Source organism: Hemibagrus wyckioides, linkage group LG08 (assembly GCF_019097595.1).
Source record: "Hemibagrus wyckioides isolate EC202008001 linkage group LG08, SWU_Hwy_1.0, whole genome shotgun sequence".
In the NCBI taxonomy this organism is placed as follows: Eukaryota; Metazoa; Chordata; class Actinopteri; order Siluriformes; family Bagridae; genus Hemibagrus; species Hemibagrus wyckioides.
Window position 1 is genome coordinate 24,428,893 of NC_080717.1, and position 16,581 is coordinate 24,445,473.

General features: G+C 43.1%; 1 protein-coding gene across 2 annotated transcripts in view; it reads right to left on the reverse strand.

Moving 5' to 3' along the window:
- ntrk3a (neurotrophic tyrosine kinase, receptor, type 3a) overlaps positions 1-16,581 on the reverse strand; it is a 194,778-nt gene that overhangs the window by 21,808 nt on the left and 156,389 nt on the right. For both annotated transcript variants that reach the window (XM_058398040.1, XM_058398039.1), the window contains 2 exons: positions 13,380-13,568; positions 402-532 (listed from right to left, as the gene is read on the reverse strand). In XM_058398040.1, the coding sequence (XP_058254023.1) occupies positions 402-532; positions 13,380-13,568 (320 nt within the window). The remainder of the gene's footprint in view (positions 1-401; positions 533-13,379; positions 13,569-16,581) is intronic.

The following is a 16,581-nucleotide window of genomic DNA, read 5'->3' on the forward strand; positions in this document are numbered from 1 at the left end:
TTACCAGAACTCTTCCTTTCTATTTTATTTCATTACAGAAATTTTAACTATTATTTTTGTCGAAGAACAATTCCATATTGTACGAGTCAAACCCTAACCCAGTGTCACAAAAGTTTCCATCACGCAAAAACCCCTAAGAAACCCGATCTGTCTACGAGACTCCGTCTGAAAGCCGAACATCTCCCTCCTTACTATCGATCCTCTGACTGTAGAAAGCAGATCTTTCTTTCTCTCATTGATCCCCACCACTTGATCCACTTTCATCATCTTCATCATCATCATCGCCATCATCGTTCCTCGTATTGTTCTCGGGTTAATACGCCGAGGTTCTATTAACCAGATCTTTAAAGAGCCCTGACCTCATGTAAGCGGAGAGGAAAGTCACGCCGCTCGTCTCTTACCTTGACGGCGACCAGCATCTTGTCCTTGGTGGGGCTGAGATTATAACACTCTGCCAGGAAGACCTTCCCAAAGGCGCCTTCTCCGAGCTCACGCTTCAACACGATGTCCCGCCGCTTTATGTGCTGCACGTCTGCAGAGGACAAAGAGAGAAGATCTGGTCTCTGTATAATGTAGAGTTCAGACTGAGACACGCAGGGCCATTAATGTTTATTTTTACAATCTTATAAATTGAAAATTAATCAATATAAGGCATGCTGGTGGAACATGATGAACATGATCTGTGTATCAGTGTGTGTGTGTGTGTGTGTATGATGTGGTGAAGGAGTCTCCAGTGTCAGTGCTGTGTATCAGTGTGTGTGTGTATGATGTGGTGAAGGAGTCTCCAGTGTCAGTGCTGTGTATCAGTGTGTGTGTGTGTGTGTGTGTGTATGATGTGGTGAAGGAGTCTCCAGTGTCAGTGCTGTGTATCAGTGTGTGTGTGTGTGTGTGTGTGTGTGTGTGTACGATGTGGTGAAGGAGTCTCCAGTGTCAGTGCTGTGTATCAGTGTGTGTGTGTGTGTGTGTGTGTGTGTGTACGATGTGGTGAAGGAGTCTCCAGTGTCAGTGCTGTGTATCAGTGTGTGTGTGTGTGTGTGTGTATGATGTGGTGAAGGAGTCTCCAGTGTCAGTGCTGTGTATCAGTGTGTGTGTGTGTGTGTGTGTGTGTGTGTATGATGTGGTGAAGGAGTCTCCAGTGTCAGTGCTGTGTATCAGTGTGTGTGTGTGTGTGTGTGTGTGTGTGTGTGTGTGTGTGTATGATGTGGTGAAGGAGTCTCCAGTGTCAGTGCTGTGTATCAGTGTGTGTGTGTGTGTGTGTGTGTGTGTGTGTGTGTGTATGATGTGGTGAAGGAGTCTCCAGTGTCAGTGCTGTGTATCAGTGTGTGTGTGTGTGTGTGTGTGTGTGTGTGTATGATGTGGTGAAGGAGTCTCCAGTGTCAGTGCTGTGTATCAGTGTGTGTGTGTGTGTGTGTGTGTGTGTGTGTGTATGATGTGGTGAAGGAGTCTCCAGTGTCAGTGCTGTGTATCAGTGTGTGTGTGTGTGTGTGTGTGTGTGTGTGTGTGTGTGTGTATGATGTGGTGAAGGAGTCTCCAGTGTCAGTGCTGTGTATCAGTGTGTGTGTGTGTGTGTGTGTGTGTGTGTATGATGTGGTGAAGGAGTCTCCAGTGTCAGTGCTGTGTATCAGTGTGTGTGTGTGTGTGTGTGTGTGTGTGAAGAGGTGAAGCTGGAATTTGAAGTTCTCCACATCTTCAGGACAGAGGAGTTTACACTTCTTTACGGTTTCTATAGTAACATGACAAGCTGAGATTATTCTCTTAAGAGAGAGAATAAAGAGAGAGACTGCTGAAGGGAGTCTTTATAGCTGATACAACGAGAAGTAATGTGTTTCATTGAAGATTAGATGTAGGTATAAATGGATAAAAAGTATGAGGTCATTCGTACATAGTTAAATATTATCAGGGGAAAAACATTTGGAAAGATTATTATTATTTTTATTTTTGTAGTGACAGTATGTTCAATTCTGCCTTGAAATCTCATTTTTCACACACTAGCAGTAGATAAAAATATGAAGCCCATGAGACTGGATTGAACTCAAATGAATCAAAAAAGACAGTAAGAGAGAGAGAGAGAGATAGGGGAGGGGGGGTGTTGAGGGGTTGAGCGAACTGTGTGGTAAAAGGTGAAAGTGTGAAGTGGATCTCGGCGAGCGTAATTTGTAAAACGTCGAGAGCCGTCACTCAAAGCGATAACACGGCTCAGAGGGAGACGACGCCATCGAAGCCATCGCTCAAGAGAATTTCAGAGATACCGAACACCCCGCCGCTCCCGCGGACCTTCACACATATCAGATCGTTCTGCTGCATGAACACATAAAAAAGGAGGAGGAGGAAGAGGAGAAGCAGATCACCTGGTTTTTACCTGCATCGCTCCAGATCCTCCTCATCACCACCTCCTTCCTCTAGAGTCAATATTATGATTTCAAGTGGAGGCCTTGACTCATAAACACCAACAAAACTTACAGCCATTCAAAATAATGCAGAATGTCAAAAAAAAGTCAGCTAAGTGCTAGTGAGGTTTTAGTGAGGGGCAGGGTTTAGGATTAGTGTGAGGTTAGAGTGAGGGGCAGGGTTTAGGATTAGTGTGAGGTTAGAGTGAGGGGCAGGGTTTAGGATTAGTGTGAGGTTAGAGTGAGGGGCAGGGTTTAGGATTAGTGTGAGGTTAGAGTGAGGGGCAGGGTTTAGGATTAGTGTGAGGTTAGAGTGAGGGGCAGGGTTTAGGATTAGTGTGAGGTTAGAGTGAGGGGCAGGGTTTAGGATTAGTGTGAGGTTAGAGTGAGGGGCAGGGTTTAGGATTAGTGTGAGGTTAGAGTGAGGGGCAGGGTTTATGGTTAGAGTGAGGTTTGAGTAAGGGGCTGGGTTTAGGGTTAGTGTGAGGTTTTAGTGAGGGGTGGAGTTTAGGGTTAGTGTGAGGTTAGAGTGAGGGGCAGGGTTTAGGGTTAGTGTGAGGTTTTAGTGAGGGGTGGAGTTTAGGGTTAGTGTGAGGTTTTAGTGAGGGGCAGAGTTATATGGTTAGAGTGAGTGGTGAGGTTTATGGTTAGAGTGACGGAAGAGTGAGCAGCGGGGTTTAAGGTTAGAGTGAGGTTAGAGAGAGGGGCAGGGTTTATGGTTAGAGTGAGGTTTGAGTAAGGGGCTGGGTTTAGGGTTAGTGTGAGGTTTTAGTGAGGGGCAGAATTATATGGTTAGAGACAGGGGCAGGGTTTAGGGTTAGTGTGAGGTTTTAGTGAGGGGCAGAATTATATGGTTAGAGACGGGCAGGGTTTAGGGTTAGTGTGAGGTTTTAGTGAGGGGCAGAATTATATGGTTAGAGACAGGGGCAGGGTTTAGGGTTAGTGTGAGGTTTTAGTGAGGGGCAGAGTTATATGGTTAGAGACAGGGGCAGGGTTTATGGTTAGAGTGAGGTTTGAGTAAGGGGCTGGGTTTAGGGTTAGTGTGAGGTTTTAGTGAGGGGCAGAGTTATATGGTTAGAGACAGGGGCAGGGTTTAGGGTTAGAGTGAGGGGTGGGGTTTATGGTTAGAGCGAGGGTAGAGTGAGGGGCGGGGTTATATGGTTAGAGAAAGCGGTGTGGTTTAGGATTAGATTGAGGTTAGAGTGAGGGGTGGGGTTTATGGTTAGAGTGAGGTTAGAGAAAGGGGTTGGGTTTATGGTTAGAGTGAGGTTTGAGTAAGGGGCGGGGTTTAGGGTGAACGTCAGGATTTATCTTTACAACAACAGGATTTACAACAACAGCAACAACAACAGGATATAGTAATCAAAATTTTTACTAAATCAAATAATGCACAAACTGAATAATGCTACGTATTAAATAATACACAAAATTTGACTTGAAATTTACACACACACACACACACACACACACACACAGCCTCACTGGTGAGAGTGTGTTTGCTCCATATGGCTAACATTACAGCAACATCTGCTATTTACTCAAAGTGGTCCATCATCACTAACAGTCCATGCTGGAATCTCTCTCTCTCTCTCTCTCTCTCTCTCTCTCACACACACACTCTCACACACACACACACACACACAAAAGTGTAATGGCTCTATTTCAGTAAATCCATATTTGTATTTCTTTGAGCTGTAACAGCACTGAAATTGAGACATTTCAAACCTGAACAAATAAAATAAATAAATAAGTAACAATTTAGTTTTTGGCCAAAGGCAACATACATGAATGTAAGAGATCTGAATGAAAGTGCGCTCTCTCTCTCTCTCTCTCTCTCTCTCGCTCTCTCTCGCTCACTGTGTTATTAAAGCTCTGATGAATTAACTCTAAGCTTTAGGGGTTTTGTTTCTTTTTGTTTTTTGGTAAATTGTTGAAAAGTTCCTTTGGTTTGTTTCGTCATTGACGTCAGAGTAACAGAACCGACGGTAGGAGAACCAGGATCTGGGCTTTCTGTAAAAAGGGAAACGTGGACGTTTTTAAAAAAAAAAAAAAAAAAAAAAAAATATATATATATATATATATTTCATCAGTGTTTAGATAAAGAACTGAAAAATTGTCACTTATTAAAATGTCCCTCTGAGAGAACTTCTAATGAATCTGTGCAGAAACCGACAACAAACTGTAACCCTGTTAGTCAGGGTTCCACACAGAGCCATGTTCCAGAAGCAAGGAACCCTCTGAGCTCTTACAGAACCCCCAGATAAGTGCTGTTCAGGATTTAGTTAAGAGTTCACATTATAAGTTAAGGTTCCAAGATTCCAAATAATGGTTCCGAGTGAGTGAGTGTGTGTGTGTGTGTGTGTTTGACTCTATTGATGACCTCATCACATTCCTCCTGTGCTCACAGCTGATGAAAGTTTTCACAGAAGTTCACACAGACCCGGAGTGACGCCAGCAGACGGACGTGTGGAAGGGTCAGCAGTGACAGCAGTGTGACAGTGATGGAAGCAGTCAGTGTCACCTTAACCCTCCGTCACCACAGGGTGTGTGTGTGTGTGTGTGTGTGTGAGTGTCAGGGTCCATTAGAGCTGCAGTGTTACCTGAAGGCCTAAAGGTCAAATAAAACTGCAGTTCTCCATCAATCTGTCTTTCTACTGATTTAATGCCAACAGACAAAGAACTTCAAAGCTGCTTTCTCCCTCTTTCTCTCTCTCTCTCTCTCTCTCTCTCTCTGCCTATCACTGTCTGTCTCTCTGTCTCCCTGTCCATCTCTCTCTCTTAGTGTCTGTCTGCCTCTCCCTCTCTTAGTGTCTGTCTCTTTGTTTGGTTTCTTTCTCTGTCTGTCTCCCCCTTCCTTCTCCCTGTACCCCCTCTCCCCTCTCCCCTCCCCTCCCACCTCTCTCTCTCTCTTTCTCTCTCTCACCTTCCCTCTCTGTCTCTCTCTCTCCCCCCTCTCTCACTCTCTCTCTCCCCCTCTCTCCCTGCCTGCCCCCCCCCCCCCCCCCTCTCGCTCTCTCTCTCCCTCTCTCTCTCTCTCTCTCTCTCTCTCTCTCTCTCTCCCCCTCCCTCCCTCTCTCTCTCTCTCTCTCGGACAGCAGGATCATATGGGAGATGGATGACCTTCTCTGAGCTACAGGTGTAAACGTGGCAGGAAATTAATCCTAATTAGAAGACGTGACAGGACAGATCTGCTGGATTAATGACAGATTCACGTCGGCTTCTGCTCCATTAAATTCCCTCAAATCTATTTATCTCTCAGTGACGTTTCACACGTTTTCTCGCCGGAATCCGTCGTTATGGTAGTTAGGTTTAAACAGGATGCAGAGAGACGAGAGCTCTACAGCGGACAGAAGAGTTTATACGTCTTAACCGACTCAGTGTTAGATAAGGGGTGTGCAAACGTGTGCAGTCGTGTCATTGTATGTTTATTTGTTATCTTTTTCCCGCTTAAACTGTGTATAAACTGTAACTCCTATGTACAAATAATAATAATAATAATAATAATAATAATAATAATAATAATAATAAATATTAGTATTTATTTATTTATTTATTTATTTATTTTACATATTTCTTTTAGACATCTATTCTGAACTCAAAGCAACATTGACAGACAGATCATCTAGCCAATCGTGTGCAAGGAATGTGACAGACGCCACCCCCTTTTTTGTTGCATTCCTTTCTCTCTCTTTCTTTTTTCCGTGTAGGTTTTCGTCACATTATGGCTCTGAAATGAATTAAGTGTGTCTATAAAATAATAAAAACGAGGCTGTGTGTGTCTGTATGTGTGTGTGTGTGTGTGTGCAGGCAGTTCATCTGTTTTATTATTAATATTACAGTGTTATATTTAATCTAGAATAATCACATTAAAATATATCTCCTATAACTGCTTTCTGGATATTAAAGTCGTAAGCCCCTTCAGCGAAGGACTTTTATTTTACTTTTATTTTATTTTATTTTTTTTTCTGTCGCTCTGTCATGAAAACCTGATCCAGAGCCAAACGTAAATGAAAGTTTGTTCCTGGTGCCTGTGGGCTCGGCCGCTCTACATGCTTAGCTCAGCTGGATTTCTGGTAACGCGCCCCTCTTGCTCGTTAAAGCGCTAATTGCAGTCATAACGGTGTAACGGTCAGCGGCTGACCTTCCTCCTTCACTCCACTCCACTTCACTCGACTCATCACGTCACGTCACGTCCCTCACTGCTGATCTGATTAACTGTGTTAGACGATTCTGCTCTAATTCATCAACCCAATAAAGCTGTAAAAGCACACAGCTCTGGCTTTAAGAAGGGAGGGAGAGAGAGAGAGAAAGAGAGAGACAGAGAGCGAGAGAGAGAGAGAGAGAGAGAGAGAGGATGATGGAGGGAGAGAGGAGGAAGGAAGGATGGAGGGAGGCGTTGGTGCAGCTGGAGGGTGGAGACGCTGGAGTTTTATTCGCTCCATCACTCACGTCCTTCCCTCCAGTTTTACACCACATATTAAACCCTAATTACCTGCTGAAAGACTGCACTCTCTCTCTCTCTCTCTCTCACTCCTCTCTCCCTTCTCTCTCTCTCTTTCACTATACTCTCTCCCCTCTCTCTCTCTCACTATTCTTTCTCTCCTCTCTCTTTTACTACTCTCTCTTTCCTCTCTCTCTCACTACTCTCCTCTCACAACTCTCTCCTCTCTCTCTTTCACTACTCTCACACTCCTCTCTCTCTCTCTCTCTCTCTCTCTCTCTTTCACTATTCTCTCACTCCTCTCTCTTTTACTACACTCTCTCTTTCCTCTCTCTCTCACTACTCTCCTCTCACAACTCTCTCCGCTCTCTCTTTCACTACTCTCACACTCCTCTCTCTCTCTCTCTCTCTCTCTCTCTCTCTCACACACACTCCTCCTACAGAGAGAGAGAGAGAGAGAGAGAGAGAGAATGTTTGTGTGTGAGTTGTATGTGTCTGTCAATTATGCATATATGTGTGTGTGTGTGTGTGTGCATGAGGGAGAGAGAGAGAGAGAGAGAGAGAGAGAGAGAGAGAGTGATATGTATTAATACAGCTGTGTAGAGAAACATTCGTCACTCGGGAATTATTATTGAATTGTGTGTGAGGATGAGTGATGATCTCTCTCACAGTAAACACTCGGGCTATCGTCCAACAGAGAGAGAGAGAGAGAGAGAGAGAGAGAGAGACAGAGAGAGAGGGAAACTGAGATTCTTCTCCAGGCCACATTTCATGAGGCAGTGAGTCGTTGTGTGATTTATATTTCTATAAAGATAAGAGAGGAAAAAAAAAGTCTGTAAGCGAGTGAGCGAGTGATCGAAGTTTCTCTTTGAGCTCAGAGAGAAAACTGTGAAAATAGAAACATCACTGAAAGGCCAGTGTGTGTGTGTGTGTGTGTGTGTGTGTGTGTGTGTGTATACAGTATGAAGAGTGAAGTATAAACAGCGCTCTCACACAGACACTGTGTCATGAATCACTTTCAAAAATAAAAGTCTAATCCATCAGAAAAACTCAGTCATTGCACGCAGAGTGAAGTAATGATGGACAGATCTGAGGGACGGCAAAAAAAGAGAGAGAAATCAAATCTTTACTCATATTCAGTAGTAATGAAATGAGAAAAAAGGAAGAGAGAAACATACAGGAGAATATTAGAACAAATGTCTGTCTCTGTCTCTCTCTATCTGTCTGTCTGTCTGTCTATATCTATCTGTCTATCTGTCTGTCTGTCTGTCTATATCTATCTGTCTATCTGTCTGTCTATATCTATCTATCTATCTATCTATCTATCTATCTATCTATCTATCTATCTATCTATCTATCTAGCCAAAACACTTTCCCTCAAGAAGATGGTACCTCAGGAAAAAGTACCTCAGCACTGCGAAAGACGTCAGAACATCAGTCCAGCTGTTACACAGAACCCTGATCCACTTCTTCTCCTTCTGTTATAAAGCTACAAAACAAAACGCTCCTTCAGAAAAATCATTTTATTTCTCTGTGTGTGTGTGTGTGTGTGTGTGTGTGCATGTGTGTGTGTGTTTGACTGACGGGGAATAAAATAAATCCTCTTTTATTAGAAGGTCTGAGTTAGTGTAAAGGGCCGAGCCGTCGCTGCTCCTCTGTGGGCCGTAATATTAAAGATCAGACGCTGAGGGAGCTATAAAGAAAAAAAAGAACACTTCAATTTAAAAAAGAAAAAGAAAAAAAGTTCACCAGGGATTCAAGAAGCTCTCTGTCAAAGATTCCTCACGCTCCAAACACTGCTGCAGCTGAGCTTCCAGTTCTTTTTTACATTTATTTTATTAATCTATCTATCTGTTTGTTTGCTTATTTATTTATTTATTTATTTATCAGCTAAATACATGTTCACTTTAATCTATTTATCTTGCAATTAATGCCCAATTTTTTATCCATTTTATTATTTTTTTAATCTATCTATCTATCTATCTATCTATCTATCTATCTATCTATCTATCTATCTATCTATCTATCTATCTATCTATCTATTAAAATTATAAACGCAACACTTTTGTTTTTGCGCCCATTTTTCATGAGCTGAACTCAAAGATCTAAGACTTTTTCTATGTACACAAAAGGCCTATTTCTCTCAAATATTGTTCACAAATCTGTCTAAATCTGTGTTAGTGAGCACTTCTCCTTTGCCGAGATAATCCATCCACCTCACAGGTATGGCATATCAAGATGCTGATTAGACAGCATGATTATTGCACAGGTGTGCCTTAGGCTGGCCGCAATAAAAGGCCACTCTAAAATGTGCAGTTTTAGAGGGTCCGGGGGGGTCTGAAAACTAGTCAGTATCTGGTGTGACCACCATTTGCCTCACGCAGTGCAACACATCTCCTTTGCATAGAGTTGATCAGGTTGTTGATTGTGGCCTGTGGAATGTTGGTCCACTCCTCTTCAATGGCTGTGCAAAGTTGCTGGATATTGGCAGGAACTGGAACACGCTGTCGTTTACGCCGATCCAGAGCATCCCAAACATGCTCAGTGGGTGACATGTCCGGTGAGTATGCTGGCCCTGCAAGAACTGGGATGTTTTCAGCTTCCAGGAATTGTGTACAGATCCTTGCAACATGGGGCCGTGCATTATCATGCTGCAACATGAGGTGATGGTCGTGGATGAATGGCGCAACAATGGGCCTCAGGATCTCGTCACGGTATCTCTGTGCATTCAAAATGCCCTCAATAAAATGCACCTGTGTTCGTTGTCCATAACATACGCCTGCCCATACCATAACCCCACTGCCACCATGGGCCACTCGATCCACAACGTTGACATCAGCAACCGCTCACCCACATGATGCCATACACGCTGTCTGCCATCTGCCCTGTAGAGTGAAAACCGGGATTTATCCATGAAGAGAACACCTCTCCAAAGTGCCAGACGCCATCGAATGTGAGCATTTGTCCACTCAAGTCGGTTACGATGACGAACTGCAGTCAGGTCAAGACCCCGATGAGGACGACGAGCATGCAGATGAGCTTCCCTGAGACGGTTTCTGACAGTTTGTGCAGAAATTCTTTGGTTATGCAAACCGATTGTTGCAGCAGCTGTCCGGGTGGCTGGTCTCAGACCATCTTGGAGGTGAAGATGCTGGATGTGGAGGTCCTGGGCTGGTGTGGTTACACGTGGTCTGCAGTTGTGAGGCCGGTTGGATGTACTGCCAAATTCTCTGAAACGCCTTTGGAGACGGCTTATGGTAGAGAAATGAACATTCAATCCACGGGCAGCAGCTCTGGTGGACATTCCTGCAGTCATCATGCCAATTGCATGCTCCCTCAAAACTTGCGACATCTGTGGCATTGTGCTGTGTGATAAAACTGCACATTTTAGAGTGGCCTTTTATTGCGGCCAGCCTAAGGCACACCTGTGCAATAATCATGCTGTCTAATCAGCATCTTGATATGCCACACCTGTGAGGTGGATGGATTATCTCGGCAAAGGAGAAGTGCTCACTAACACAGATTTAGACAGATTTGTGAACAATATTTGAGAGAAATAGGCCTTTTGTGTACATAGAAAAAGTCTTAGATCTTTGAGTTCAGCTCATGAAAAATGGGGGCAAAAACAAAAGTGTTGCGTTTATAATTTTGTTCAGTGAATCTATCCATCCATCCTTCCATCCATCTATCCATCTATCTATCTATCTATCTATCTATCTATCTATCTATCTATCTATCTATCTATCTATCTATCTATCTATCCATCCATCCTTCCTTCTTCCTTCCTTCCTTCCTTCCTTCCTTCCTTCCTTCATTCCATCCATCCATCCATCCATCCATCCATCCATCCATCCAACCATCCATCCATCCTGTCTGTCTGTCTGTCTGTCTATCTATATATCTATCCATCCATCCATGATCTGTATCATTAAGCTGATCTGTCAGTCACTGACTAACCCCGCCCCCTGACTGGAGGTGAAATGAGACTCTGCATGTATGCTAATTCTATACGGCTAAATCTCTCCGTCTTTTTTCCCCTCTGCTAATTTTGTCTCCGCTTTTCTACCTGCAGGAATCACGCACTGTATATCGAGTTGAGTCGGCTTGGGTCGACGAAGTGTTTCTCAGATATAAATCACTAAGGCTGCAGGAGAAGAATAGGACGGTTTATTTTTAGTTTTCAAGCCAAGCTGTTTTTTTTTTCTTGTCGTCTGCACGTCGTAACCCTCCGTCTCCCTGTTGTGATCCCACTGCTTCCTCTCTGCAGTAAAGAGTGAGACACTGGACACTGTACACACTGCTGCGGTGTTAATCACAGCCATCAGCCTCGGTTTTGATTGTGTATCTGCACGCTGAACAGCAATATAACCTCCACTTGCCTGCAGCACAGCATCGTTTCTCATCTAAATGCTCTCTCTCTCTCTCTCTCTCTCTCTCTCTCTCGCTCCCTCCCCGACTTCAAGGAGAAGCAAAGTATCAGTGGTGTCTGGAAACAGGAGCTGCGGTCAAACACGATGAAAAGCAGACTAGCGTGTATAATTAGCATGCTTACAGTATGAGCGCTAGCAGCTTGGAAGGCTTTATGTCTGAGATCCGCTGGAGCAGCAGTAAGCTCTTCAGATCAGATCAAAGCCTGGAGGAGATCAATAAATGTCTAAGAGATAAAAAGGGGGTGTTGTTATATAGCATGAACGAGCACTGTCCCTTAACGCCTGACACACGGGTTTTTATAACCGTTTAACGTCGTAAAGCGTATCTAACATCCTGAATGAATGAGAATAAAATCAGTCACATGCTGATGCTAGCTAACAAGTAACAGACTCTCACCCGAATCTCACCTCATCATTTGTGGCACTTCTAGCTTTTACGCTACAACAATGCCTTCAAACCTCAGTAGGAGGGGCCTGTGCAAATCTCCGAAATATCATTATATTTTATTTAATGCTTCTTCTAAGGTTCAGAGTTTGCACTTCACACATGAAGGATTTAACCTTCGCTTAGTCTCTACATAAAGAGAGTGCTGCAGCGCTGCAGCACCTCCTCACCTCACACAGACTAGCAATATGCTACTGGTATTGCTAATGCTAATACTACCATTAATTCCGCCAAATTTTCACAAAGGTAAAGATGAAGAAAGAGGAGAAGAGAAGAGAAGAGAAGAACAGAGAGATGGATTAACCACTGAGACCTGATCAGGAAGAGGATCATGAGGAGAGACAAAAAGCGAGGAGGAAGAGAAGATGAAGAACCAGCTTGAGAAAAGTTAAGATGAAAAGGGGAAAAGTGGAGAAATCTACCATCAGGGAATTTATACTGTAACATAGTGAATTGTTATGGATTGTCTCGGATTATTCACAGATTATTCACAGACTGCTCTCTCTCTCTCTCTCTCCTCTTTCTTCCTTCTCCAAGGCTTCCACCATGAACTACTCCGGGTCCTAAATTTAAATGCGACTTCATTTCTCTCCTTCAAACTGTGACAGCTCTGTAAAAGCGAACGACTCCCAAACAGGGCGGCCCAGAGAGATTTACACACTCCTTAAGTGCTCTGTAAAAAAAAAAATGCTGGACAAGGACAGAAATACAGAAATGGCCACAAATCCTGAAAAGTGCTGCGTTCTCTAATAATATACTTCCTGTTCTGTGCAGGACAAAAGGGGGTGTGGCCTGTGTGTTTGTCTGTCACAGTGAGGGAGGTGTGCTTTGTTTTTTCTGGGGTTTTTTTTCTGTCACTGAAGGCGGTGTGGCCTCTGTATCTGAAACTGTCACTGAAGGAGGCATGGCCTCTGTATCTGAAACTGTCACTGAAGGAGGCATGGCCTCTGTATCTGTTACTGAAGGAGGTGTGGCCTCTGTATCTGTTACTGAAGGAGGCGTGGTCTCTGTATCTGTTACTGAAGGAAGTGTGGTCTCAGTATCTGTTACTGAAGGAGGTGTGGTCTCTGTATCTGTTATTGAAGGAGGTGTGGTCTCTGTATCTGAAACTGTCACTGAAGGAGGCATGGCCTCTGTATTGTTACTGAAGGAGGTGTGGTCTATGTATCTGTTACTGAAGGTGTGGTCTCTTTATCTAAAACTGTCACTGAAAGAGGAGTGGCCTCTGTATCTTTTACTGAAGGAGGTTTGGTCTCTGTATCTGAAACTGAAGGAGGTGTGGTCTCTGTATCTGAAACTGTCACTGAAGGAGGCATGGCCTCTGTATCTGTTACTGAAGGAGGTGTGGTCTCTGTATCTGTTACTGAAGGAGGTGTGGTCTCTGTATCTTTCACTGTCACTGAAGGAGGCGTGGTGTATGCATCTGTCACTGTCACTGAAGGAGGAGTGGTGTATGCATCTGTCACTGTCACTGAAGGAAGAGTGGCCTCTGTATCTGTCACTGTGAATGAAGGGGGTGTGGCCTCTGTATCTGTCACTGTTAATGAAGGAGGTGTGGCCTCTGTATCTGTTAATGTTAATGAAGGGGATGTGGTCTCTCTATCTGTTGGTGTAACTAAAGGAGGCATGGCCTTATTATTGGTCACTACAGGAGTCAGTGCTCTCTCTGTACTTACATGTGGCAGGTTTGTTGCAGTTGTGTCCATGACGGAAGTACTGTGGATTCTCGATGACTGGGATTCGGGTCATGCCGATGACCACAGCGTCGGGACCAGCGTCCAACGTACAGGGGCTTAAAATACCGTGATTAACATGATGCAGAGGACTGGCACTATCTTCTTCTCCACTAATCACAGCTACAGGACCTGTTGAGAGAGAGCGAGAGAGAGAGAGAGAGAGAGAGAGAGAGAGAGATGTGAAAAAATTGACGTGATTTCTTTAGTTTTCGTTCACTGCATGTTCAGACACCAGCACTGATCGTCTCATACACAGTAAATAAGTCCTGCCTCCAGACACTCCCTACCAGAGTCTGACGCTCAAACCCAGACGTGTGCTGGAGCAGTGACCGCTGTTATCTCCACGACTTTGCCCATTGTTTGGAGGCTACAGATAACGGTGTGTCACAAACCACATCAGAGATTCTGCAGGGCTAAACTGAAGGCTTTACGCTGCCATTACTTGTTAGCGACATTAGCCTGGTAGTTCTCCTGCGCTAAAACTAAAAAACATAAACGTCAGATTAATTAAAATTAAATCCAACCAAGTGACCCAGCTGTGGGGCGTGACATTCATTCAGCTAGAACTATTTCACTATCAACAGAATAAAGGTCGGCCATGTTGGTGAACACAAAGAGGAAACACAGCTTACCTCACACACACACACACACACACACACACTTCAGTGAAGCCAGAGAGGAGGTCAAACAGCATAACAAACACATCAGCCTGCTGTCAGACTCAATCTCTGAGAAGGAGAGAGAAGAAGACAGTGCTCAACACACACACACACACACTTTTGCTAAAAACAAGACTGACTCTCCTGTGTGGTTTGTAATGTGATTTTAAAATTAATTTGTCTCAACTGTGCATAGCAGAATAGAAGCAAAATGCATTTTCAGAATCCAGCACACACACACAATGTTGGGTTTTACAGGAAAACAATCAACCCCAGGCTGATGTGATGTAAGAACAGCCTCGCTATACATCACGGCCCTGACCAGTCTTCTCTTCTATAACTACAGATTATTTGGAGAGAACTGCACTCGCCCATGACGGGATCCTTAAACAGAGATCTCCATGAAGAAAAAAAAACAAAACAAAACAAACGTAATGAGTTTCAAACTTGAAGACAAAAGGCTGCATTTATCAGGCTGCTGAATGGCCACTTCAGATAACCGGCTCGCTTGTTACAGTCGCTTTTCTATCTGTTTAATTAGAAAGAGTGCACAGAACCCCGATGTCCAATAAAGATTAATACAGAAATAAAGAAAATGGTTAAAACAGACCTTATGCGCTCAAACAATCAATCCTAGATCCCTTTCGGCTTTCCATTCAATTACTGACCGAGATGAGTAGCCATGGGCTAGATAAGAAAGAGTAAACTTAATGACTTTAAAATGCCTTCAAAATGCCTATATACACACATCTGAGGAGAGCAGACGCTCAGGGAAAATATGTAATAATAATAATAATAATAATAATAATAATAATAATGATAATAATAATAATAATAATAATAATAATAATAATAATGATAGTAACAAAAAAAAAATAATAATCATTTGTTTTATAGTATATATTTTAAATACATTGTAAGCAACAAAAAATAAATAATAGAAATAAATAATGTAATAGTATCCATAACCCAATCATTAAAATATTACAAATAAGCTTAATAAAACAAAAAAAGAGGAATATGACATTCTCAGAATTATTCCACTAAATTGAATAATGAATTATTCAAAGGAGGAATTATAATATTTAAATACGTGTATAAAACACATCACAGGCTGCATAAAGCATTATTTAATACTTTTATTGACATGTATTATGTGGAGGTCTGAATAAATCGATGACACCCCGTTGGTCCTGCAGGTCAAACACAGCTCCGTTATTTATCTTCATGTTTCTGTATAATCGAAGCTGAATGCAGTGTGAAGGACAGAAGCTGAAGAAACTGAGTGAGTCACTCGAGTGTGACATATTTCTGTGTCCAGGATCGGATCTTTAAAATCACCTGCATGTAGATCACGAGTTTCTTACCAGCGTCCAGAATGTTCACCTTTAACCCTGAAAAAACGCATAGACCGAAGAAGGAAACTAGAAGTGCTAGAAATTTTGTTAAAAGTCTGTCTCCTACAACATATCATTACAGACAGTTTATAAATGAAAAATAACTGACTAATATGATCATCTCTGAGTGAGATGATGTGCATCACTTACGATCTACACTATACTGCCAAAAGTTTTGGGACACCCTCCAAACCATTGAATTCAGGTGTTGTTTTTCAGGGGTTGGCCCCTCAGCTCCAGTGAAAGGAACTGGGGATGACCCCTTCCTGTTCCAACATGACTGCGCAGCAGTGCACAAAGCAAGGTCCATAAAGACATGGATGAGTGAGTTTGGTGTGGAGGAACTTCACAGAGTCCTGACACCTTTGGGATGAATTAGAACGGCGACTGCAAGCCAGACCTTCTCGTCCAACATCAGTGCCTGACCTCTCAAATGCACTTCCAGATGAATGGTCAAAAATTCCCATAAACACACTCCTAAACCTTGTGGAAATCCTTCCCAGAAGAGTTGAAGCAGTTATAGCTATAAAGGACGGGACAACTCCATATTACATTCATGTGCATGTGAAGGCAGACGTCCCAGTTTTGGCCTGGCTCACAGTCTCCGCTCTAATTCATCCCAAAGGTGTTCTATCAGGTTGAAGTTCCTCCACATCAATCTCGATCATCCATGTCTTTATGGACCTTGCTTTGGTCACTGGTGTGCAGTCATGTTGGAACAGGAAGGGGTCATCTCCCAAAGTTGGGAGCATGAAATTGTCCAAAATGTCTTGGTATGAAGCTGAAGCATTAAGAGATTGTTTCACTGGAGCTAAGGGGCCGAGCCCAACCCCTGAAAAACAACACCTGAATTCAATGATTTGGAGAGGTGTCCCAAAACTTGGTAATATAGTGTATGTTTGGGGGATCCAGTACTTATCATAGATTTGATGATATTTTATAATATTGTTACTGGACAATGTTACACAGTGTGTGTGTGTGTGTGTGTGTGTGAGTGTGTTTTAAGCCAGAACACGCATTTCAGATTTAAGATATTTAAAATAACGACGTGTTTAATATTTTTCTAATCAGTCGGATAAAACCAGC